Here is a 27,046-nt window from a genome sequence, read left to right as displayed (position 1 = left end):
TGCAATAGCTGGTAAATATGACCATTGGTTTTTCCATTAATCAAACAAGAATGTGCAATGTAGCTTGAGAGCAATAACTATCATCACTTTTTTACATATTACATCCTCATCTCTAGCTGCTTCTTCACATAGAAATCTGATCCGAGCTATTAAAATATATATATATAAATAAAAAAAAAAAAAAAAAGGAACCCAGAATATATTATAATAAGATTCCGGAATATGGCAAAATTGGGGACATTATACTACTGTACAACACTACAAAGAATAATATACGTGGGGCATTCTCAAATACTCGCCCCAAGATTGACCAACCTTTAAGACAAGCCATCAATTTACAACAAATACAACAGGTGCTGTCAGCTCCAGGATGAAGGACCCCCGATGGCTCTTGAAGCTGCTGGCTGGAACAGCTGTATATAACATAACAGAGGTTTTCTGCTACCATCAAGTCAAATTTGGGACATTCTGATGACAGAGGTTTTCTGCTACCATCAAGTCAAATTTGGGGCATTCCGATGACTATCAGCAAACTCACGGAGTAGACGCTTTAAAACTCTTCCCCCTTTCCCTTGCATATGCCCATAATTATTTTTCCCCCCATCACAGCTCTTGCTCTCAAGACAGTCCGAGGCAGCACCAGCAAGAGCCTTTAACCAAACTGGCACTACAGATTCTGCTTCCCCCTGGTTTAGATATTCAACAGGAAGAGTGTGCACCTGTATAACTAAAGAAGTCAAATAATCTGACACAGACGAGGAGAAACAAAGAATATCCACATTATCTTTCGAACAAGAGACTGGTAACAAAAGCAAGGCAGGGAGAGTGACAAAAGCAAAGCAGGGAGCCACTTATAAGTAAATTCATAAAATGTTTCTTTTGGTAGAGGATATCAAGTTGAAACATCTTCAACTGCAGCACCAAGTATACCATAATTAAAGCTCCAGATTTAAAATATTCATGATAGATGGAACACAAATTTAGTGATAGATTTCATTAGAAAAGTTGAGTACATATATAACTGCGGATATACTTGTGTGTGTGTGTGTTGCCTATGGCACTTTAATGTGGCTTATTACAAACTCTAATTACAAAGAGAATGTCCTTCAGTAAACACAAACACGAAATGTTCGTAGAGCTATTTACTTGATCGCAGACATTTTTGGAACACCTCTAACAGAGAGACAAATAGTCAATTTTGAAAGAATTTATTGTAAACTTCCTTCAGATATGATGTTATCTGATTCAGAGAGGAAGAACTTGCAGCAGTATCTCAATTTCAATTCAATCATGGGTTTGATTCACACTCCATGTTCTGAGAAATATTAACCATCCGAAAAGAGGAAAAAACAGAGTCTTTGTCTAAAGAAATGCCTTGAGAAAGAGCAGATGTATAGAACCTTTCGACGAGATAGTGCTTTTTCAACTCTCTCAAAATGGAATCTATTCCAAACATATATGCCATGTTTCCTTATTTCGACAGTGTACAAATATCTAAATTTGACATTTTTAGATACTTTCTCAGACCTATTGCCAATACTAAGCAGCATCCAAAAATTTGTATCCATTTTTCATGATATTATGCATGGATAAGCCTCCTTAGAGGGACCCGTAAGCCTTGCCACTTGGCTACATAACATAACCAGAAAACAACCGGTTTCTGCTTGGGTTCCAAATCAACTAACCTGAACCAGACCTATATAGCAGGAACAAACTCAAAACATCCATCCTGATAATAAATCATACGGTGAATTGTAATTTTCCATCCTAAACTAATGGGTAAATTCACAATGTCACCTAAACTTTAAAATTGAGCAATCACCCCCAAATTTTCACTCTAAATGCAAATAGCCCCACTATTGCAAATTATGATGTTAAATTTAAAGTTCTTACCGTGTGGTTGTCATAGATAATACAGGCTTTTGTTTCATCTTAAAACACTTTTAATTTGCTAGTCATGTGATAATTATTTTAAAAACTTCAATTTTTATACTAATTTTAAATGATAAGGGACTAATTTTCATTTATGGTGTAACTTCGAATGTTGATTTTAGAGATCAAGAGGACAATGCAAATCACATGGTGAAATTAAATTGCCATAAATAACCCCAAAATTTTAGGGTTAGCTGAAAATTGCATTTAAATTAATTTTGTTGTTGTTGAAAATGTTGTGTTTCTAAGACTTATATAAAAACTGACACTTTAAAATATGTGAGTCCAACTCACACTTTAAGAGATGAAATCTTGGGTTCAACTCATGATATACTTGTAGTATTGAGATCAACTCACATTTTAGATTGACATGTCAAGAGTGAATTTGATTGTGAGTTAGACTCATGATTTCAACCTAAAAACATAAGTGAACTCACCATTTCAAGTAAACTCGTTAGTTAAACCCACAATTTCAAATCTTGAAACCATGAGTTCAACTCATGTTTTTTAAAGAGCCACATTTTTTCAGATAAATTTCAGAAACACAATATTTACAATATGTTTTTTTTATTTATTAAAATACAACTTTTCAGCCGAATGACTCCTAAATCATAAGACTGTTAAAGATTAATATACACAATATGAAAAGTAGTTTTGGGTTAGTAGGTTCAGTGGCCTTAATTCCAAAGTGAAACTGACCCAATGGTCTTGGCTGGATTTGAGTACTCAAAGCCGGCCCGTACAAATCCGCTCACATTCACACATGGATGTATATAAATGGGCACAGAAGTGTGCATGTGCCTCCCCCCCAACCCACACCCACACACACATACAAAGAGAGAGAGAGAGAGAGAGAGAGAGAGAGAGAGAGAGAGAGACCGCTGAGTGTAGCCACCCATGCAAAGATTCCCAACAAAGATTAGCCTTCCAGGTTGTTCTCTCACTTAAACTGCAAATTGCTGCTAATTGTTGCAAGATTGTCGCACATTTGTGAACCTATAAGAAAGAACAGAAAATGACTTCTTAGCTGTATTCCATATGGATGTATATTCATGATACACCAATTATCAGTAAGGCAAATGGGTGTCCCCTGAAAGTGAATATGCACTATTCTCTTTTGTATAGGAATTGGGGGGAATATATGCTAATTAGAAATTAAATCAGCCAAATTGTTTTCTTAATACACCTAGGGGAAGGACAACATTGTTATTGAGTAGAATGTTACACAGGCATTCCAGTGAACCACGAACTGAAGTATCCATTACAGCACCGACTCATGTGATTAATATCCCTGTGAAACACTGGGGAGTGGTCTATACATCCATTTGTTTCAACAGAAAACAATTTTTGAAAAGTGAATCGTTTTCTGGAAAGCTGACTTTGTTTTCCTATGTTTGGTTGACGACCTTAAAAATGAGTCAAAAAACATTTTATGTTGTTTGGCTCCCACCAAAAATCATTAATATTTCTTGCAATTCCGAATAATTATATGAACAAAAACATTACTTTCTTCCTAAACCATTAGCCTTCAGGTTTGAGGTAACCAGGGGAAAACTAACGATTTAAAACCCACACCATACACAAGGGTCCAGGCACACACGAGCTAGCAAGTGAAAATCAAACCAAAGATAATTACTCATATGACAAGAAAAGTCAAACCGTGTGTTCACAAGGGGGAAAAGTCAATAGAAAAACAAAAAGGTATAGAAAGTGCAATATGCAGGTGACTAACAAACTTTCAGAACTATTATTAAAAAAAAAAAAAAAAAAGTCAGAACTTCAATATTGCCACTTAAACAAACTCGGATTAATTTTTTACTAGGAAAAAGACTATAGAGCATAGTTATCAGAGCTGTTCCAGACAGCAATCTGATCAAGAGATAAGCAACTGGGTTTACAGTTTTACACATTCTTATTGGCACAGCGAACAGGTGTATAAATATTGTCTCTGTTACAAGCTTGAAGCCTTTCTAGAATAATAGTAATGGCAATACACTTGGATCCCTGAACTATAAGTTCAAGTCCTACTGCCCCCACATTTATTTTTCAAGTAATATAAACTAGTACCAGATTCCAAATAGTCCAATTGCCACCATTCAACTGTGGATTGTTTAGTTCATATGAATTAATCCAGGTTTCAGTCTCTAAATGGTCATATTGAGGATGCAAACAAAATAGAGGGTTGAGGCAGAGTTTCTCCTGTTTCACAGTTGGGTCTGGTCTAGGTTCGATAATACTGGACTTGAGCCCAAATATAATTAAAAAAATAAATCCCAAGAAAATATAATATTTTGCTTATAGATAATGAAAAAATGAAACTTCAATCTTCACCTGAGCACTTAATCACTTTCTGTCTGCTTTTACTGCATTAATTGAACTCCATACTATAATACAAAACCTTTCATAAATGCAATACAATAGACACATGGATAAATACTACTTTTTACTCTATGCATGTCTATGTAATGCAATTAAGAGTTGTATTTACCCGAGACATTGCTGAAACACCAAGTAAAGCATACACCACATTTGATACAAGGCCCTCGCCACTACGAGATATGACCTGAATCGCTATGGCACTGAATGATCCTTCGGAAATGCAAGTTAGGCACTCCAACAAAGAGGCCAGGCCCGCATCCAAGAAACCTAGAAAGCTCAATAAAATTAGAGTTGAAACACCTCATCTTAACAAAAGTTTAAATCAACTCAAAAAACCAAAGAGATAAACATTCAACAAAGGCACATACCCATTCAATATAGTTATTGACCATACTGTAGAAAACTTTTTTTTTTTTTCTCTTTTTTGACAGGCAAAAGAACAAATAATAGAAACACACTTTTTAGTGACTACATATTATTAAGAACACTTAGGGAAAATAACAGAAAGCATCTGTGAACTACACTTTGTTTGTAAGTTTAGTGGACTGCTTTAAGTTTTAAACAAATAAGTAATAAAAAGTAGCAGTTGTCTATCAACTTTATTCTCTGCTTTAAACTGCTGGGATATCAGACATATACAAAGAAACGCCACAGAAAGCAGCTACAGACAAAGAAGTAAGTATTACAGCCACAAAAGTAGAAAACCTGTTTGTAACATAGAAGATAGGGAAGATCAACAATCTATTCAATGGCTGACATGATAAGCATGTTGAGGGTAACACTTACCAACCAGCAAGTCTAGCACCCAACTGTAAATATATTTGGAAGTTTCCAGAGGAACTCTATAGACTGAACTGAAAGGTATTTTGTCCAAGGCCTTGGTCTAGGTCTTAATTTACCGAAAATTGAATAAGATATCCACTCATTTTCAAAATGTGGATCCATCAGTTTCAACACTAAGGATGTGGATCGCATATAACTTGGTGTTAACATAAGCCAGTACTTCAAGTGAGAAAGTGGAGCAAAATCCAATAGTACATAGATATAGTTTGAGTAAAGAAAATTGACTTATTATGCCTCAACTAAATATAGCTTTAAAAACACAAAAATGTTAATGCGCATTTTTGTTTGCTGGAAAGAAAGCTGAGCTACAATGCAATACATGTCTTTTCTGGCTTTCTCAGGTATTATAATAGCAGGGGGAAAGTAAACAAGATTTAAAAAATAATAATAATATTAAAGAAAGAAAGAAAACCATCCAATATGCTTACAAGACAAATATGACATTGCAGCTAGTGCTGCGCCACGATGCATAGCTGTGCAACATATAGCTGCCTTTTGGAAGGAAACTTCAAGAAGTGAACCAGATGCAGCCAGTACTTCCTGTAATACATCAAATAAGTGAAAATCTCAATGAAATAATTATTTATACAATCCTTTCAATTTCTAGAACTATATGAAAGGAAATTTTTTCTTTTGGAAAAAGTAAATCAATAAAATAAAGATTTACAAAACCTTAGGAGAGCCCCGAACGAATGTGGATGCAAAGTTTGTGTAGGCCTCCACTAGATCAGGTTCTTGGTCACATATATACGAAGAATTAAGAGCCACTACCGATACTGCATATGTAAATCTTTCAAAAGTGGTGACAAACAGAGGTCCGTAGTCCTCCCTGTGACCAAATTCTTCAATGACAACAGAAGCTGAAAATGATGCGTCCCAAAGAGAAAGGAAGGGAAAGTAAGTAGTCTAGTTGTTCATTGCATTCAACAAAGAAGCAGCTAACATGACCAAATAATTTTAACTATTTCTGCAAACCATGCACCTCCTATCTCAGAAAATGTCTACATTGAATTATTGAGAAGGCATGATATACTTAGAGTTACTTCTTGTTATATTTTACATTGGCAAAAGGGTATTCTTATAATCATTCAATAAAGCCCAAATATAAATATTTGCAAAGGTGGGACTGGTTAACACAGCCCCAAACCTTTTCTCAAATATCTCTCTCCATTTTTCTTCTCTCATTTAACCCCAATATCTCATATTTACAACTCAACTTGGTATCAAAGTGTACCAATCAAACCCTAAATGTCGTCAAAGCAATCTGGAGATAGTTATAAGATATCAAAGGAAGCGTGTCAACACCACCACAGACCTAGGTCTGGCAACCACATGGTCTGGTTCACCTCTCTCTCGATGATTATTGTTTCTATCTTACAATGATTTTTCATTTTACTAGCCTTATATATATATATATATATATGTGATTTTGAAGATTGTTTGCTGATTTATAAAGTTTTTTTTTGGGTGGATTTTAGAAGTTCAGTCTTCACCAATTCACATTACAGAACGTTTTTTGTTTGCTGAGTTGAATTTGTTTTAAAACTTAAGGAGTTCAGCCCATGTACTTATCAAAAAATTGGAGTATAGCTCATACAGGGATTGAAGTTCTGGAGTGGTTGGTTGCAAGCTTGACTCTTGGTGTTCATCTGTTGGTTAATTGATGAAGCTAGTATTGTTTTCTCTCTTTTATGGGTTTGGATCCAGTCCACTTAATTGATTATTAGCTGGCCAAATTTCAATAGAGTTCTACCTTGACTTAGTTGTATTTGATATGACTGAAGAAAATTATATACTCATGGCTAAGTGAAAACATCACTGCTGAAGGATGATGATATGCTTAAATCTATTTCTTCAAAAAAAGTTAAATGCATTTAATATGACTAAAGAAAATCTATGGTCATGGCTAAATGAAAACATCACTACTGAAGGAGATGATATGCTTAAATCTATTCCTTTGAAGAAGTTAAATGGTATATATTATCTGGGTTGGGCACATGTCGTGAAAATATTTCTCTGAGACAACCAAACGTTGAAATATTTGATAGATAAACCCTCAAAAGAAAGACTGAATTGGATGAGTGAGGATTCAATTGGAAAAATTAGAACAAAATATAAGGGATATATAAGATTGTCATGTAGTATTATAGCTAGAGAAGTATTTATACTAAGACATAAGGAAAAGACTCATAAATGTAGTGAGAGATAATAATGAAATGCAAAAGTTCAATAAAAAATGGCAGCAATTAACATCATCCTTTCCAGGGACATCAAGCATATAATGATTATAATATGCCTATATGTCATTTATCATGTACAATGTAATGCATTTAGACACCGTAATGTTCAATTATTACGAAAGACAATCCTTTCATAAAAACTGAAGATACTATAACACTAAATTTCACTGCTTTCAAATCACCATAGACCAAAATACCCTACCTGTTCTAATGTAGCATTCATGACTTTGGAATGACAAAAAGTTAGTTGATAGGCAATCTAGTACTTTGGGCAGTACCGCCACGAAATGCTGTCCTGCAGATAAAACCAATTCAGGGTTCTATACATATTTTTTGATGAGAATTGAGAAGATACAATGACCAGTAAGAAAGTCACAATTACTGTCTTTAATCATACCTGAAGACTGAACTGCTTGTGAAAGGGCCCGGCAAGCTGCCGCAGCTAAATTACCATTCTCCAAGTGTCCAGACATAAAAAGCTTCTCCAGCATGGGCCAAAATACTGTGAGAAGTGCTAGTATGGGATCATCTGCAGAAGGACCTGTAGGCAAAGATGTTCCAAGATGACTGAATACAGTTCCCATCCTGAAATGAAACAAATAGTCACGAGAGCTGGAGAAGAAGATATTGTATAATTTTGATGCGGAGATAATAATTGTTTAAACAAGGAAAATAGCATATCAAGCATTCGCATTAGCTCGGGCAAAAATTTCTGTTTATTTTAGCATAAGAACCTACTTTTTTCTATTTTTCATACTCACTTTTCAAAATACTCCACATTAGATTATCTATTTCACACCACATTTATTAAAATATCAAATTTTCTTGATTTTTTTAATTGTTTCTCTTTCTTCACACAATCATCATTCACTCTCTTTCTTCATCCTCAGGATACATAAGGAAATAATAAAAAAAATAAATGCAAAATGAATAGTTAGGGTTGGCTATGGATCCTCAACAGGTTAGTTAGGGTTGTCCACATATGTAAATTTGATTCCATTCTAATCTATCTATAGTCATACTCTTTGTCACTCTTTTAATTGCCATGTCTCTTTTTATTACTTTTACTAAGCATTTGTCCACTCGAAAAGAGTCTAGAGAAGAGCTGCTTCAAGTCATGAGTTGATCTCTCATCTCCTTCAAAAGTACAAGCATTCGTTTCTCTCCAAATACTCCACGAGGCACTGAAGGATCATGGTCTAAATTTTTGCAGATCTGTACCTGTTGAATTTGTGTGACCAGCTAGCTAGAAGATCCACAACCCACTCGGCACCACCCACTGCAACGTGCAACCCGAATAATGAAAACCAAGTTCCACAACTCTCTAGCTATAGGGCAGTGCATAAGTAAATGATTAGTAGTCTCCCCATCTTTCTTACACATGCACCACCAATCAATCACAACAACTTGACCCCTCCTCAAGTTATCAGTAATTAAGGACCTTCCCAAAGCAGTAGTCCAAAGGAAGAAACTAACCTTTGTTCGAACTTTCAGCTTCCAAGAGAGTTGGGCAGTAGAAAGTAAAATCCTATAATAGGATCTGACATAAAAATTCTGCTCTGGGGATGGATTCCGACAAAGCTAATCCCTTTCATTACATCTCATCAGACCAGAATAGATCAGATCTAAGAAAGATGCAACTGATTCCAACTCCCAATCTTGCGCAGGTCGACCATCAAGCCACCCCTTCATTTCTATTTCTATTTCTATTTTTCAAAATTTACATTCCATGTACTCTATTTTAGTCCTACTTAATTGAAATCCTTTAGATGCTAGAGCTCTCACCAAATTTTTAACTTGGCATTAACTTCATTTCTAGCTTCATCCACTAAAACCATATCATCTAAAAAAAGCATACTAGGTCCTAATCTACCAATAGAACAAACTTTAGAAAACCTAATGAAACCCTCCCAAGACCTTTCCACTGAACTTTGAACAAGAAAGTGCCAGGAATAAGGCCTAATCAAGAGGACTTGCTTTGATACTATAATAAATTACAACTTATTGGAAAACTCTAAACTGATAGGAATGGCAGCAATTTAAATCCTTCCACCAAAGACAAATCAAGCTAGCATAGGTGTTAAATTGCATGCTTCCCCGCAAGCTATCCAACTAATTAATCACAATAACATTACCTGTACAGCCCTCTCGCTGCAGAGGTCAAAATTTGTGTATAGGTAGCTGGGTTCTGTCTCAGAGAATGCTTGTTATCTTCTTCAACCTGAAAGAACATTAATCTCTTAGATCTTAATTGCACTTCAAATTGATTGGTTATTATTTGATTAATAATACTCATAGCACAAACCCATAAAATGAAAACAGGCATCTTAAATAACAACACACAAGAAAAAGCTTACAAGTTTTCCAATTGCTTCGTAGCTAGAAGAAAGCAATCTAGCCAACAAGTTGCCCTTTAGTTCTTGGTTGGGAACAGAACCAAGGATCAGACTTATTGCACTGACAATTTCTTCCTCATATTCTAAAGGTAAATTCCTCTTCTCCAAACCCTAGAAAACAAAACACTACTTATAAGGCAAAGAACACAGATGAATATGTATTCCTATTAAATATTTGAAGAGAAGATTTAATAATAATCAGGAAGCTGGAATACAAAAAAGTCAAACAATAAGGCACCACTTTTCGCGAAAAAATCAAGTAGGATTCCAATGTCAGCAGCAATTGGCATAAATGACAAAATTAATTACACAGAAATCACTGAAAGATATAACAATTGAGTGAAGCATCCATGCAATACCCAATATAGCTTTGGAAAGTAGCTCACCTCTCCTATCCACATCAAAATTTCCAAGTTTGCAGGTTCATAAATTACTGCAGAAGCATCTTCACAAATTTTACGCAACGCTGAGGCACAAGCATTTGAGGACAGAGGTTCTGAGATCCCCGTAGCAAGAAATAATCTGAAAATAGCAAATCAGTACCAAATAGGAAATGGTTTGTGGCAGATCTAGCGATGCTAGATGATAAATACAGCATAATTTGTTCTTATCTAAAAAAAAAAACTTGTCAGAGCTCAAAGCAACATCAAGAATAAATTCATTGATATAATAAATTGGCAGATACTCAACTCTACTAAGTCCACATTCCAACTATATGGGCTACAAAAATCCTTATTTGCAATTGGGAAAAAGCCATGACACCCCACATACTAAGATAGTGGCCATTACACCCACTAAACTTTTAATTTGGCGAATTTACTCCTTAAACTTCACATATGTGCCAAATAGATACTTCCCTCACTTTGCCGTTAAAATTTAACATTCAATTCATGTGAAAGGAAAAAAACACCAAAGGATCTGATTGAGAGGGAGAGAGAGGGAGAGCCAGGGTCCAATTTTTTGAGAAAGAGAAACCGACCAAAGAGAGAAAGAGGAACAAGGTTTTGGAGTCAGCAGCCACTGGTTGAATCCACCACCGCCGTTTATGGACTCAATTTTTTCGTTTTCTGCACAAAACTTCCTTGTGTGGATTCATTGTCCCTCTGCAGACCTACTTTTATTTGTTTGTTATTTGTGTTCTCACATCTTCTCAACAATGAATATGGTAGAATTGTTAAAGAAGATAGAGGAGAGGGGTGTTTGCGTTGGGGTTATCAGAGTTGGTGGGGTGGTGATTTATGGTGGTGGCCATCTAGGCTTTTGGTTGATGGGTATGGTGGTATTTTGTGATGTAAAATTTTGGGTCAGTGACTAGCTTGCAAATCAGCAACTGCAAAGTCTGCACTTGCCCAGTCAAATGGATCTACTCTCATTCCCTTCAGATTTATGTCCACCGTACAACACCAATTGAGGAGATGAAGTTTTGGCTATGGAGGTTTCCTTCTTTTAGTTTTGTCAAATAAATGTCCAAAATAATTGTCTCATTAAAATGTGTCTAGAATAACATTAACAATGTAATTTGGAATGTTCTTGGTCAATTTACTCTAGAAATCTGGATTGGTCTCTTTGGGGTTTATTTTCCTGCCCTTCTTTGGTTAGTTTCACATCTTTAGAAATACTAACAGTTTGGTGGAGAGTTGTCAGAGTTGTTAGGGGTGTGGGTTATAATCCTCTCTCTGGTCAGTTTATCTCTCAACTGAACCCAGCTCTATCTCTCTTCGTCCCTTTCTTTCTTTTTCTTTCACGTGATGTGAGTTGTCCGTTAAGTATTTAATAGCAAGGTGATGAAATATCCATTTGGCAGATGTGTGAAGTTCAAGGACTAAATTGGCCAAATTAAAAGTTTAGGGGGTGTAATAACCACTACATTAAAGTTCAAGGGGTGTGAAGGCATTTTTCCCTTTGCAATTCAGCTGTAAAACATCTTGTCAGATGATGCCCAAAAATGTATAATATAAAGTAAAATGGATAGAAAGTATTTGAACAATATAGGTGGATCTCAATCCTAACACCAACTGATAAATAAAAGAAGAGTACTTACAGTAAGGACCTAGCATTTGATTGAAAAGCAGATATCAACTTGGAATAGGAACCAACAACATCAGCTAGAGATCTGTATACCTAGAACAGAATTAAGTATCTTAGACAATAGAAGAATGAACATGATCAAAATGGATTCTCATAGATTCAAGGCCTACTACTATTTCTTTATATTAAAATAAATTTAGCAACTGATAAGCACAGTAGAAAAAGTGAAAAAGGGGGGGGGGGTGTGTGCAGTATCTGACATACAAAGCACACGTAGCCCTTAAGCTCGTCAGAAGGCCAAATGGACAACATTGTCACCAGCTGCATAATCACAGAGAAATCGAAGGATTGACCCTCCTGTAGGACTACTTCTGCAACCTGAAATGTGAAATTTATACATTAGTACTAAGGTAAGGAGTATCTAAAAACCAACCGCAATACATGTGAATCACAAAGTCCATATTCAATGAAGCTCAAATCTATCAAAAGATCAGACTCGCTGAAACTCTTACAAGGGTTCTGGAATAGTACAAGCCAGGTGACCCATGTAAGTGGCCAGCAGAGACATACAGATTGAACTGAAATAGCAACCCTCAAACATTCCAAGTTGAGAGAAGGAGAAGATAATAAAATAAAAAGCTGGTTGCAAGCATGAAACCACAACAGTTTCTGAGGCCTAAATACAACTATACCTAGTAAAACATGTCACCGTAAAGTCTAGTATATGCATACAAAAAGTTATTAATAAAAAGACATAGAGGTTGCATGTATCAATTGGTTTGTAAAATTGATTTTTGCAGTGACTGATATAGCAAACATATTTTGGATTTCAATATATCGATACTGACGGTAACTTGCAAGTATCATGGTTGTGCCCAGCAAGTTATTCTTAAGAATATTTATTCTTGCATACAAGTTTTTTGGAAGTGTTGAAGGATAACAATTCCTGCATTTGATACTTGCTTCAATTTTGGGATCACCTTTGGTAGCACTTAGTACAGTGAAGCCTTGCACTCCACCCATCATTAAATTTTTCTGGGATAAAAAAGCATATCGTGCGGGATCAGCATTGTAAATGATACAGCATTATCTTGATCCTCAGAAAGCACAATTGAATCAAAATTTTCCACTTCATCAAGCCTTGTCAAATTGACATTTTCAGTGACTATGATATACCAATTAACATATTAGTATTTTGGATTTCATTATATCAGCAATACTGACAGTAACTCACAAGTATTACGGTTGAGCCCAGAGAGGTATTCTTACAAATATTTAAGTATAAGATGACATAGAAGAAATATTTTGGAGAATGTAATTAATCGTGCCTTCCCAAATGGGAGATATAATCACAAGCTAGTATAATGACATGGAGGCAAAACATGTATTAGTTCAATTTTCAAAACCCAAAATGGGTTACCGAAACATATTAAAGATGGGAACAACATATATGATATATCCATGCAAGAAGAGTTTAGAAGAAAATTGACCCTAAATTAGGTAAATCACCTAAATACATATTAAACATCACGCAAATGCAACAACTGGCATCACCCAAAAGGAAAATTCAAAGTTTGGAGTAGCAAGTTGTCCTCACCACATTAAGAGCAAATAATTTGCTCTCCACTTCTGTCCAAGGTATTGGTACATTTGCTGACGTCCAACCACCAATGAAAAGCTACAATGCCATTTAAAAAGTTAAAATACAAATTATGAACATCATAATTTTATAATAAAGAACTTCAACCCTAAATTGTAAGCATTAAAGAAAAGAAAAAGCATGAATTAATTTAGGGACACTATTGGTCAGGTGGTTTTATATATATATATATATATATATATATATAATATTTATAAAAGAAGAAGGACCAAAGTCGTCAATACCATACCAAAGGCTATTTCAGTTTGGGCAAAGGAATAAAATATTTTGATATTGGTTAATACCGTTGTATCATTGCGGGGTTATATATATAGGGTCGGGATCAAGTAGAGGTGTTCACCAAACTGCACAAACCGCACCAAAACTGCCAGCAAAATGGCATAACTGTACCTCACCGCAAGTAACAGTGCACCGCACCATATGACGCAGTGCAGTTTGCGGTTTTATAATAAGAAAACCGCACAAACTGCACTACACCTTCTCTATATATTAATATATTTATTTTTTTAATATTAAATATATTATTAATAGTTTAATAACCCTAGTTTTCAAGGAAAAAAAAAAAAAAACTTCATAACCCTAGCAAGTGTTGATTAGGAAAGCCAGCCCAAAATAAAGAAAAACTAGCTCAATAGTTTAAAACTTGGCTCAAAACAAAGGGAAAAATCAGTTTTGGGCTGGGGAGAAAAAGCCCAAAATTTGAAAAATATACTGGCTTCAAACTGCATCTTATACAGCGCATCGCATCTGTGACCGCAAAAATGAAGTGCGGTACGCTTATGATTTTGGCTAAACTCTAAACCGCACTGCACATGCGACCACAAAAAATGAGGTGCGGTGCAGTTATGGTTTTGGCTAAACCACACCACAAAGTGCAGTGCTAAAATTGGCCCAAAACCACACCGCGAACACTCCTAGATCAAGTGACGCCATTTAATAACTTTTTATTGAATTTAAATTTTGAAAATCTCACGTTGGATAAAATGTTATCTATGTTCTTAATGCGTATGCCAAATTTTAAGCTAAACAAATGTTATTTCTTCTATGTAAGTTATCTAATGCGATAAAATTCTCCAAAGCAGCTGTCCACATAAAGAAAGCTACCTTAACAGGGATTTTAACCTTTCAAATGCTTTTCCAAGGAAAATATTGGGCATCGGGTGGTTTTACATTTCCCACACTCTGAGCTAGTTACTATCACAAATGTTGATTTCAAGCAGCTGTCCACGTAAAGAAAGCTACCTTAACAAGGACTTTAACCTTCCAAATGCTTTTCCGAGGAAAAGATTGCACATCAGGTGGTTTTATATTTCGGTCACTCTGAGCTAGTTACTATCACAAATGTTGATTTCAAGCTCTCATTTGTAAAGAAAGCTACGTTAACAGGGATTTTATCCTTCCAAATGCTTTTCCATAGAAAACATTGTGCATCAGGTGGTTTTATATTTCAAACACTCTGAGCTAGTTACTATCACAAATGCTGATCTCAAGCAGCTGTCCCCATAAAGAAAGCTACCCCATCAACTTTGATGAGGCACCTAGGCATCACTTTCTCAGAAAGCACTCAACCAACAACTCCTCCAGCCTATAGGCTTATTAATCATGATGTCTCATATCAAGCACTATATCATTGACTACATCTATGGTACAACAACAAATAAGTTATACAATACAAAGGAACATAGCACCAGTTCAGATATACACATAGTAAACCATACTATAAAAGAAGCACCTTTTGTATAAATGTAGCCGAACTTAAAAGCTGACAAATATCCACCAAAAGCTCAACAATATTCATCCGGAAATGGATGAGGCCATCAGGCAGGTCAGGATTTCCTCTCTCATCATTGAATATAGATTCATCCACCTGTCATAGACAAGTTCTTCATATCATTTATTTTAGGAAAATTTTCCAAGAATTAAAAAAATCTTACCAACTTAAGTAACATAACAAAGATACAAAAATTACGATATAAAAAGAGAGACCACAAATTTTGGCAAAATGCTTTTTTGTGAACATGAGAGATTGAAAAATCATGTCTTCAAATTAAAGAACGTTCAGCTAAGGCAACATTTTTATTTTCGCAACAACTTATACAAAAGAAGTTCAAATTCACTGTTGTGTATGGTGCCCGTCTTTCTAACTGCCTCCCAAAAACCCCACTCCAAAACCCCCACTTGTTTATTTGAAAACCAATTCATACTGCAACATAGCATACACAGGAGGAAATCAACCAGTATTCAAAAGCTTGCAATAATAAACCAAGAAAACAGAAGAATTAGGCCTCCTTAGCATCACCTAAAGTACTTAAGAGTATCAACTGTTCATTACCATCAGTCTCAAAAGATTGAGCTGTCCCACCCCCCTCCCCTCCCAAAAAATAAAAACCCTAACCCTAACACTCCCTGCATGCTAGCCCACTCAACAACACAAAATTAAATGCATGTCTGGCACATGCAGAATGAAAATAGAATTAAACATCAAACAAAAACTAATGCTCTGTTTGTTTTGACAATAATGTTTTCTAGAAAATGAGTCATTTTCCAGAAAGTGTTTTCTATAAAACTATCTCATTTTCCTATGTTTGGTAGTTACCTTAAATGAATTGAAAAAAAATCTCCTAACTTCTCTTATTTAGCTTGCTGTGAGATAGAGTTGTTTTCCAAAAACAATTACGTTCTTTTTGTTTTAGCAATGATGTTTTCTAAAAAATGAGTCATTTTTCATAAAACTATCTCATTTTCTTATATTTGGTAGCAACCTTAAATGAGTTAAAAAACAATCTCATAACTTACCTTATATAGCTTGTTGTGAGATAGAGTTGTTTTCCAAAAAAAATTAGTGGAAAACAATCTCTTAAAATAAGTCATACTTTTTATATTGACTAAAGATAGTTTTCCTTTGACTCATTTATTCTAATGCTATCAAACACTGGAAAATATGGAAAACTATCTTTACACAATGTTTTCCATCGAAACAAACAAAGCATTAGTGGAAAATAATATCTAAAAATAAGCCATACTTTTTATATTGACCAAAAATAGTTTTCCTTTAATCATTTTTTCTAATGCAACCAAACATTGGAAAACATGGAAAACTATTTTTACACAATGTTTTCCATCGAAACAAACAGAGCATAAAAGAATAGAATGGAAGTCAACAAGACTCAAATTAAGGGCCTCACATACAATAGGCTTTGATGCTATGTTGGTTACCATCAAGAAGTGAGACAACAATGAATTAGCTCATACAAACTAACTCTAGCATCATTTAGAGTACCCTTTTTTTTATTTTTGGTAAATAGATTAAAATAAAGACTGGTTTTGGACTGTTCCCAATAAGTTGACAAAAATTCAGTGGAAGTGTAATTTAGGAGTACGTTAACCTCTACATACACTTTTGATGTTAATTTCAAGTAAGACGTCATCAATTCAAGCTACTGCCTATTTGTTTTTAAAAATAATTACCAAATTCCACTCATGTATTCAACTCTTCAGTGGTCAAGAAAATATAAAACTAAAATTAATAATTGCAAAATCTTACACTAGGCAGAAAAAAACATAACAAAACAAAATGAGATTTTTTATATATATAATAAATACTGATTTTTATCAAACTCAAAAAAAGAGTCACCCAAGTATACAAGATGTATACAACTGGGAACCAATACAATCAAACACGCAAAGTACTAAGATTCATCAAATCAGAAACCGAACATAGAGAATATCTTCCTACAACTGACATCCAACCCTACAAACTTTTTAAGAAATTTTTTTTTTATGATCTGATAAGGTCCTCTCAGAGTAATCAAAGGCCTGGTTATTCCTTTCCCTCTAAAGACACTGCATCAAACAATGTGGGACAGCCATCCAAATAACACCATTGCGATGTTGCCCAATCTCCCTTGCCAACAAGCTAGAAGATCAATAAGAGTCTCCGGCATCAACCAATAAACTACAAACAAACCGAACACCATAGACCAGAAATCAGTAGCAATATGACAATGGAGTAAAAGATGGTCTACTGTTTTACCATTACTTTTGCACATATAACACCAATCCAAAATCCAAACTTTCCTTTTCTGTGAATTATCAATTGTTAAAATTTTCCCCAAGGCTGCAGTTCAAAAACAAAGAAAGTAGCTCTAGAAGGGATCTTTGGCTTTCATATGCTTTTCCAAGCGAAAGAATGATCATCAGCACAAGTCAAAACCCGGTAGTATACACTAACCTCAAAACCTCTTCTCTTAGCTGGCTTCCAACACATCTTATCCTCTCCACTGACCCTCACAACTACATAAATAATATTCATAAGCTTTGCCATACTAGCCTCCTTATCTTGGCTGATAAACTAATACATAACAACTAATCTACTTCTGTTTAGCATGTAATAAACGCATTCAAAGAAATCAATTTCTTCCAAATGTTTTAATTTGAATGCTACAAAACTAACCACTAATCTTTAAAAGAAACCACACATGTAGCATCTGCTCAACAGACAATCTAAACATAAAATGTTATTTAAAAAGTTCAAAATTTTAAACTTTTATATAAAAAAGCACAGCAGTGATATGTAATGAAGATGCCCCTAAAACTCTTTACTTGACACCATAATCTAATGAACAAACCAACAAAATCAAATACCCAAAAAGACATACAGCAATTAAACCTTAAAAAAATCTTTAATCCATGATCACAATATAACAAGAGAAATAGACAAAGAATAAACCTGTGCACGTGATAAAAGTGCATCAAGCAACGCTGAGAATAAAGAAGAAAACATTTCTTCCACATGTTTCCTACTTTTTGTACTATCTTCATCAAGGCCAAGAATATAGCTTGCGAGACTGGACCTGGGGAAAGATAAATTATGCTCATAGTTATGATGCTCTAAATTAGCAGCAAATATCATAGAATCATCAAAATCAAATGCACGAATAAGAAAAACTTTCATATTTTCATAAAACTCCATTAGAAAAAAAAAAAAAAAAAAAAAAAAAAAAAAAAAAAATTCATAGGGAAAAGAATACATGTGGCCTAAAATAACATTAATAAAAAAGGACAAAACTTAAGTACAGTACCTTAGATGCTGTTCCTTAGGTTTTCTTCTTAAGATTCAGTCATGTGGCTACCTAACTTAAAAATACACTTCTATTTCATGAGAAAAAATCCACATGATAGAATCTTAAAAGGGAAACCTAAGAAACAGCACCTAAGTACTAAGTACTATATCTAAGTTTTGTTCAATAGAAAAAGCATCATGACATGTCAAGTAAGGAGTTGATAGAGAGTATGATTTTGGATAAGATTGATCGGCAGAAAAGGATAACTATTATTGGAGGTTTCACCCTCCATATAGCTTTCCAAGGAAAAATCTAAAATGTTTTTCACTCTCTACAAGCTTTTAGTAACTGTTGGGAGAAGGGGGGGGGGGGGGAAATTGGCTTATTTCAAATAGTTCAAGGTGGACATTGATTGATTTTATAGATTTGGGAGGAATTACAAATGAACTAATAATTAATTGGAGGGAAAAGTATAATTAACGCAAGAAAAATTCTAAAGGATTACGATAAAACCAACTATGCTTTATGGTACCAAATGAATGACTGTTAAAAAAATTACTACTAAAAAGAAACATGAGTAACTAGAATGAGAAATTAAGATGGATGAGTGAGATTACTAAGGAAGACAAACTAAGGGATGAAATTATTTAGATAGGGTGGCTCCTATTTATAAAAAGACGAGAAATAGTTGCTTAAGAAGGTTTGGTCAGGTACAACAAAGACCATTTTCTTTTTCTTTTTCTTTTTATTCAAGAAAGATTACTTCATGAAAAAATGAAGCAACCAGAAAAGTATTTAAAAAACTGAAAAACACTCAAAACTATGTACAATATAAATGAGAATTTATAAACATCAAAAGGGAATCACTGGAACTGAGTCCCCAAGCATGATACCAATCAAATAAAGTGCCTACAAATGAGGCAAGGAGATGACCCCTGAGCTCTCCACATCCTCAAGCATGCGATTGTTCCACTCCCTCCAAATACATCACATCAAACACAAAGGTGTCAAATTCTAAATGTCAGTCAGGATGAGTGTTTCCCTAACCAATTCTTCCATCCTATCAAAAGATCGAGCGCTCTCTTAGGAAGAACCCAAGTGATCCCAAATGATCTAAAAACAAAGCTCCACAACTAAGAGCCCACACCCCACCCCCCCAAAAAAAAAAAAATGATTAAAAGATGGTCCACTGATTCCTAACTACACTGGCACACGCAACACCTATCCACAATAAAATAACCTCTTGTCCTCAAATTATCACCGGTGAGTATCTTTCCCCACACCACTGTCCAAACAAAAAAAGGAAACCCTTTAAGGGGCCTTGACTCCCCAAATACCTTTCCAAGGAAACCCTCAACACGCTATTAAAAGACCAAATATCAAATTCCCCATTCTTCCTCAACTTTCACCTCACACGAGGACATTCAATACGAGTTGAGACTCCAAGAGATGATGAAAAGCCGCCACCGATTCCATTTCCCAATCATTACCACAATGGAACCTCACATACCAAATCCTCTCTCAATCATTACCACAATGGAACCTCAAAATACCAAATCCTCTCTTGCCCTGCTACCTCACCAGTAAAGACTCCACTGAAGCCACCTGATCAGAAGTATTCTCATACAAGACCAAAAAAGCCTCTCCAAGAGGCTAGTTGCCACACCGCACCTGATTCCCTATTCCAACCCATCCTAATACACCTCCAAAGACCACAACCATGAGGACACCTATTCAACTTAGAAATCCATCCTCCAAAGACCAATTATTATTTTTCTATATAAATAATGTATTTTATCGCAAAACTACCTCATGCATGTAAAAAGCACAAGTTAGCCTAAAAAATATATCAAAGATTACATGAAAACAAAAACAAAATCTACGATATTACTACTATCACTCGGTTCCATTACATTGGACCGATCTCTAAGTTGTCTAATAAAGGTATTCAACTAAAATTTTGAAGCTTCAAATCGTTAAAGGTGTGACTATTCCATTCCCTCCACAACATCCACATCAAACACATGAAAGCTAAATTCCACAGCCATGATGGGAGTTTACCAAGCCAGTTCCACCAACCAACCAGTAAGTCCATCATTGTTTTTGACATCACCCACTCCACCTAAAAGAGCCAATCACACAACTCTACATCACATAAACAACACCAACCTACATATGAATCCTCATTTTTGGAGGTTATCATCGGTTAGGACTCAGGATCTTCCACAGATCCACAGTACGCACAAAGAAAGCCACCCTCTTGGGGGCTTGGCACACCAAATACCTCTCCAGGGGAAACTAATCACCCTAGGGGCATGAAACACACCATAATAAGACCTTACATCAAACTCCCACTCCCAAGCAATCTCCTATCACATCTTATCTAGGTCTTCACTAGTTGGCCTACTAGAATACAACAGTACAAGCAAAAATTCAACAGTTAAAAGATTGAACAAACCGAACATTCCAATGCTTCTCACCCCCACCAGTGCCACCTACCCAATAAGCAAATACCAACACATCCTAATATGCTGCCAACGAATATAAGGCAGGGTATTGCTCCTTTAAATGGTGCTCCCCAAACCACCTGTCATGCCAAAAACGCACTTTGTCTCCTACTCCAACTTCAAACTGCACATCATTGACAAAGCCATCCCACTTGCTCAAACACCCTTCCATACACCTATGTGTATATGTGCTATGCACCCGCTTTGTTGCCCCATACTTAAACATTATTACCCTTCTCCACAAAGGAGTCCCCTTTACCCAAAATGCCACAACCACTTCCCTAATAGAGCTCTATCAAAGGCCCCCATCTTGTCCACCCCATCCCTCAGACATGACTGGAGGACACACAATATTCCAGTCCACAAGGTGAAACTTAGGCTCATACCTCACCAATTCCATAGAAAGTTTGTTTGTAACTTCTCTAATCTTTTCGCAACATAGGGTGGAATGGTAAAAATAATGATAAATAGTACATAGGAAGGCTCAATAGTGTGCTTTTAATGTGTCATTCCTCCCCCTTTAGATAAATATAACTTCTTCCATCTTGATAATTGCCACTCCATCTTCTCTAAAATGGGGTTCCACAACGTGTGCCTTAAAAGATGAACCCAGGGAAGCTCCCTACCTTATAGTAAAAAGAGGCAAAGGTATGCCTAAAATAACACAGCTAGAAGCAGCAAGGAAAGATATGTTAATTTGGGAAGCAATAGAATGGTAGAAAAGGATACATGTGATTCTCCCAATTGGTCAATGACGGTCCATAACTGACCCCAATTTACCAGGGATTAAAGCTTTAGGTGATTGGATTAAAATGCAACAAGATCTTTCTTTTCTACTAATTTGAAGCTCGACTTCTTATAGAAAGATAAACTGAAAAAACAATAATTAAATCAATTATAGCAGTACCAGAATTGCAAAGTTGAGTCTGCAATCTCCCACTCCTCACTTGGAAATGCCACACATCTGCCAAGGTATTGAACATGTCAGAGATATCACAAATAAAAATTTTCATAGAGAATAGCTTATATGTGGCTATATGATCTTTAAAAACACTGCATTTCAAGGTGAAACACAATCATCAACCTATGACAAAGGTTTATCTCAAACATGCTTATGTATGTTTCCTATATCACAGATCTTTGGTGTCTAAACTTGAACACGACACCCTTCCCCCACCCACCCCCCCCAACCCAAAAAAAAAGTCCTTAATGTTTATTTTTTCCCATGTTCATCCTCAGTACTGCCTTTTTTTTATGCTTAATATTTGAACTTATTCACAAGCCTCAAGCATAAAGCTGTCAGCACATCTAAAGTCATCCAAAGAGAACATAGTGAGAATATGTTTCAAAATGATATGTTGAACAATATCTCATTAAGTAAACCTTTCTATTCCTTGCTTGGAAAAACATTAAATGGGAAAAATTATTACGTTGAGAATTATAACACTGAGATATCACCTCAAGAGTGCATCCGCCAAAGAAAGTGCTTCGGCACTTGCTTCTACAATCAGAGATGGTGCCTGGGGTACATTATAAAATTCAAATGTATTAATGACAAAGAAAAAGACAGATGTTTGTATAAATAAGCATCAAACCTTGTTACATCATTACCACTAACAACATACTATCCCAAAAAAAAAAGCATCATTTTCACTAATGACATGAACAAGTCTTAGACAAGTTGAATGCAAAAAATCCTTCAAAAATAATTTGGAATAGCACAATAACAAAGTACAGAATCGCATAATCAAAACGTACAGCCTGCCCAATTTCCGACAACAGGCACGCAAGACCACCAATAACTTTCTCATCTCCCTTAGTAAGAGCTGGTAGAAGAAGCACTTCTTTAAGGAAATGTACTCTGCATAATAAAAATTGGGGTAGCCCCTACAAAAGAAATCAGAACTCAAATTAGACAACTCAAATTAAGTGCAGCACAAACTTTTTTTATAATGAATAATAAAATAGGTCATTTCATGCTCACGATGATAATCACTCCATAACCAAAAAGAATTATAAAAAATGATGCATAAAATAGAAGTGATTCTGAGAAATCTATAAGAGTGTTACTTTTTGCAAGACCCCAAGCATGGGTCCAATCAAATAGAGTTTCACTTGGTCAAGCTTCAAAAGTATAGTTATTTCTCTGCTTCCACAATAGCCACATCAAACATAAAGGTAAAATGTTACAAATCTCTGAATAGTTCCCAAACAAAAGGTCAGCCACCCTCCTTGGTAACACCCAATTGGATCCTAGAAGGTCTAAAAACCAGGCTCAATAAATCATAGACTACATTGCAATGAATCAAAATATGACCTACCATCTCCCCACTACACTGGCACATACAACACCATACAACTAAGGTAAATCCTTGCTTGATAAGATTATCACAAGTAATAATCTTCCTCCATGATATTGTCCAAACAAAGAATGAGATCCTCAGAAGAGCCTTAACACACCAAACACTCTTCCAGGGAAAGAATTACGTACCCCTCGGATAGCTTCACAACAAGAGCGAATAGAAAAGATGCCACTCCCTTTCAATTTCCATACATCCTCTCACAACCCTCCCTCCTAGGGATATTGGAGTATAAAAGATCTACGAAAGAGTTGACAAAATCCAACTCCCAATCATGAAAACCTCTGTGAATCACACATTCTAGATCCAGCCTTCCCCACCTATTGGGCTATCTATGACTAAATGAACTGAGGCATTTTGATCAAGCAAGCAAGCATACAAGTCTAGCTACAACTCTTTTAGAGAATGACCTCCACACCAAAAATTATGTCAAAAACCTTAATTGAGTGTCATCCCCCACCTATATGTATGAGGTACTCTAACCGAACCCGAAGTCCAACCACCCCATTCCTCCACATATTTTGTAACAATCGAGTCTCCATAATTGTGTGACCTCAATCCCAAATCGCATAACCACTTTCCCATTTGTGCTTGATTAAAGCTCCCTAACCTCTGAATCCTCAAACCACCTATAGCAATAGTAGAACACACAGTGTCCCTTGCCACCAAAGAGAACTTTAAACTCCACATCCAAAGCGCCCCACAAAAAATTTTGCTTTAACCTCTCCAACCTATTAGCCACATTTGTAGGAATAGTAAATGAGAGGTAGTAACTTGGTAAACTCGAAAGTGTACTTAAAAGCGTTAATTTCCCAAAATTTTATATCAATTTTTTGTTAGGTTAAAGGCATGTAGCTTGATTTATGCCTGCAAATAATATAGATGTGGAATCTGAATAAGCTTAAGTTCAGAAGTATTTCTTGACAAATAACATATGTAATGTAGTGGTAGTACAATAAATAATAATATGACGTCATTTTTTGCACCATGGCATCAGAGCACCATTTTAGCATCATTAGCTATGAAGGTAGCTTAGGCTTTAATACACATGCTAGATGCATTGATGGAGGATGAACCTTTAACTGATTTAGAAATTCAGATATTATATTCTTACACTATTTCAAACCTTTCTGTGCGACCAATGCAAACACTGATGCCGGATTAAAGGCCAGGTAGTGTTGATTTTGCTTGGCCTAATAAGATTTTGTGCCTGGCTTGAGTTTGACAGTTAATGGACTGGTAGAGTCAAGCGTAGTGTAATGTTTGATTCTAATGTTCATTTCTCAATTATTTCCTTTTGATGTGACTCGGATCAAGCACATTGAATATCTATGATTAAACAGGCACACCTGAAGCTCTATAGGGCCGGGCCTAGGCCATGCCGGCTTGGACCAGCAATTTTTACTCAAACATATGGTGCTGGCAAGTACTGACCCAGCCTCAAGCTGGCATGGCTCAGCTCATTAGCACCCCTAGTTATATACACATACATTGAAAGTGCAAACATTGTCAATGGGAAAGGTATGAGCATACCTCATGTCGACTAACAAGTTCAATGAGAACTTCAATGGCCAGATCAAATGAAGATAAAACCTGTAAAACCAACAAGTGCAGATATTAATTAATAAGACAGCCATAAATATCATTACTCTGGTTCAAGAGTCATCGTAATTAAGAAGAATTACCTGCAAAGAACCAAAAACAAAATTAAGAAGTGGATGTGCAGGCAATGAGCCCTGAGGAATCTCCGAGAAACACCCAGCTCGAACCTAAGTGCAAAAAGGTTAAATATGTTAAGAAAACCATAATAAATGGTATTTGCATTAATGCAACAACTCAATTCAAACTAAAGTAGCACAAAGCAGCAATTGGTATCAGAAAACAATAATAGAAAGCAACCTAGATTTGTCTAGGGTTAACCTCGGGTTCTCTAGTATATAAAACAAAGTCATATAGCGAAAATGTAGGCGTCAAGGGATTTCCAAATTGTGTTTTCGCTTTCTATTTTCTTTCTTCACAATTTGATTGCAGTAACAACAAAAATTCACAATTCAATCAAAAACAAAAATGCCATACCCAACTCAGTAAGCAACGCAGAATTTTCCTGCTCCTTTCGTGACCGTGCAATTGCGCAGTAGCAGCATCAAAGCTTTTCTCCGATTGTTGCAGTAGAAACTCGAGAACTACCGGCGTATGCGAGAGAAGCTGCAGTAAAAAAAAAAAAAATCGAAACGATCAAACTCCGCAAAAGCAAAGCATTGAGATTCTAAAAAGCAAACAAAAGTGGAAAAACCCTAACTAACCTCTCGGCAATACTGAGTTCTGAGAGCAGAAGTCAATTTCGAATCAGTGTTGTGAGTGTCGAAAACTTCTTCAGGCAAAACAGTAAGCATTTCCAACACAGCAATATTACCATCCTCCTGACTCTGCAGATTCTGCAGACTGTAGAAGAGCTGCTCGATCGGCTTCCCGTTTTCGACGCCGCGGAGAATTAGGGCGGAGAGAGCGAGGCAGATTTGCGTCAAGAGCTGAGGTGGACCGGAGGAGCTGAACCGCTTGGCGGCGAGGAGAAGAGCGTTGAGCAGGGCGTCCTTGGCTCCCAATTGCAAGAAACAGCCTTCGTTTTGAATCTTCCGTTTGAGAATTTGGGCGGCGAAGAACTCGAGTTCGGAATCGGCGGCGGAGGCGGAGGAGGAGGCGGCGGAGGAGGAGGAGGAGGAAGGGGAGTGTGGAGGAGGAGGAAGAGAGGAAGTGAGGATTGAAGTGGCGACTTCCCAAGCGGCGTCGGTTTGTTGGAAATGGACGAGCCATTGGTTGGCGGCCACGCGGTTGCAGGACTGGGTGTCGTGGTTCAGCACGTGTACGGCCTCTGCCACCTTCATTTGCAACTCCATGTTCTCTCTCTCTCTCTCTCTCACAATCTCACACACTCACACAGTCTCTCTCTGTCACTGTATTTATTATTAGTAGTAATAGTAGTGGTAGTAGAATTTTATGGATCATCAATCTTTGAATCTTCAATCATCTCATCCAATCTGTGCTCTCATCATCCGAAACTTCTCCGTGTGGCAATCCGGTTGTTATCAACGGGAAGATAGAGAGAGAGAGAGAGAGAGAGAGAGACAACAACGCGTAAAACACAAGCGTTTAACCAAACCCTCCCTTAATATTATTATTATTATATTCTAAATTTCTAAAATTTAAAGTAAATTAAAAACAAAAAAGGACATTATATAAGTTTATAATAACCAACAACTCAATTATGATTGAAAAACAAACTATTAATTGTTTGGATGCAATTTTTTATTCTTTATTTATTTATTTGATAGTTACAAAAAAAAATTACAATATGAACAGATTCAAAACCCTGTATATTTTTGTTAAAAATGATAAAAAGTGGTTTTTAGTTTAGCTACCAAATTTTTACCTTAATTATTTGTTTATTGAGTGAAAATTGATTAAAATGTAGTTGTGTTATGTCTAAAAAACCACTTTTCACTCAAAGATTTGGTTGTTCTTGTTTCCTCTTCAACTAGTTTTAGTTGCAACTACATCAAACAACATCACCAACAGCATTACAAGAACTCAAAAATGGCTTTAGGTAATCTACCACAACCTCTAAATCCTCCTATTTTGTT

The 27,046-nt window shown here is 35.9% G+C and overlaps 1 protein-coding gene across 1 annotated transcript; it reads right to left on the bottom strand.

The window, feature by feature from the left end:
• On the bottom strand, positions 1–26,552 carry LOC115976185 (transportin MOS14). The gene is made up of 22 exons (XM_031097331.1): positions 25,712–26,552; positions 25,485–25,613; positions 25,094–25,177; positions 24,942–25,001; positions 22,807–22,935; positions 22,507–22,568; positions 21,956–22,012; positions 18,208–18,331; positions 15,211–15,345; positions 13,416–13,496; positions 12,083–12,196; positions 11,832–11,911; positions 10,177–10,312; positions 9,752–9,901; positions 9,530–9,615; positions 7,792–7,979; positions 7,597–7,689; positions 5,827–6,014; positions 5,583–5,694; positions 4,421–4,578; positions 2,812–2,928; positions 1–719 (listed from the first exon to the last, which is right to left on the bottom strand). The coding sequence occupies exons 1-22, from the start codon at positions 26,300–26,302 to the stop codon at positions 495–497; spliced, it is 3,099 nt and encodes a 1,032-aa protein (XP_030953191.1). The 5' UTR covers positions 26,303–26,552; the 3' UTR covers positions 1–494.
• Positions 26,553–27,046: the final 494 nt, after the last annotated feature.

Source organism: Quercus lobata, chromosome 2 (genome assembly GCF_001633185.2).
Source record: "Quercus lobata isolate SW786 chromosome 2, ValleyOak3.0 Primary Assembly, whole genome shotgun sequence".
NCBI lineage: Eukaryota > Viridiplantae > Streptophyta > Magnoliopsida > Fagales > Fagaceae > Quercus > Quercus lobata.
This window is presented reverse-complemented; position numbering and strand designations above follow the sequence as displayed.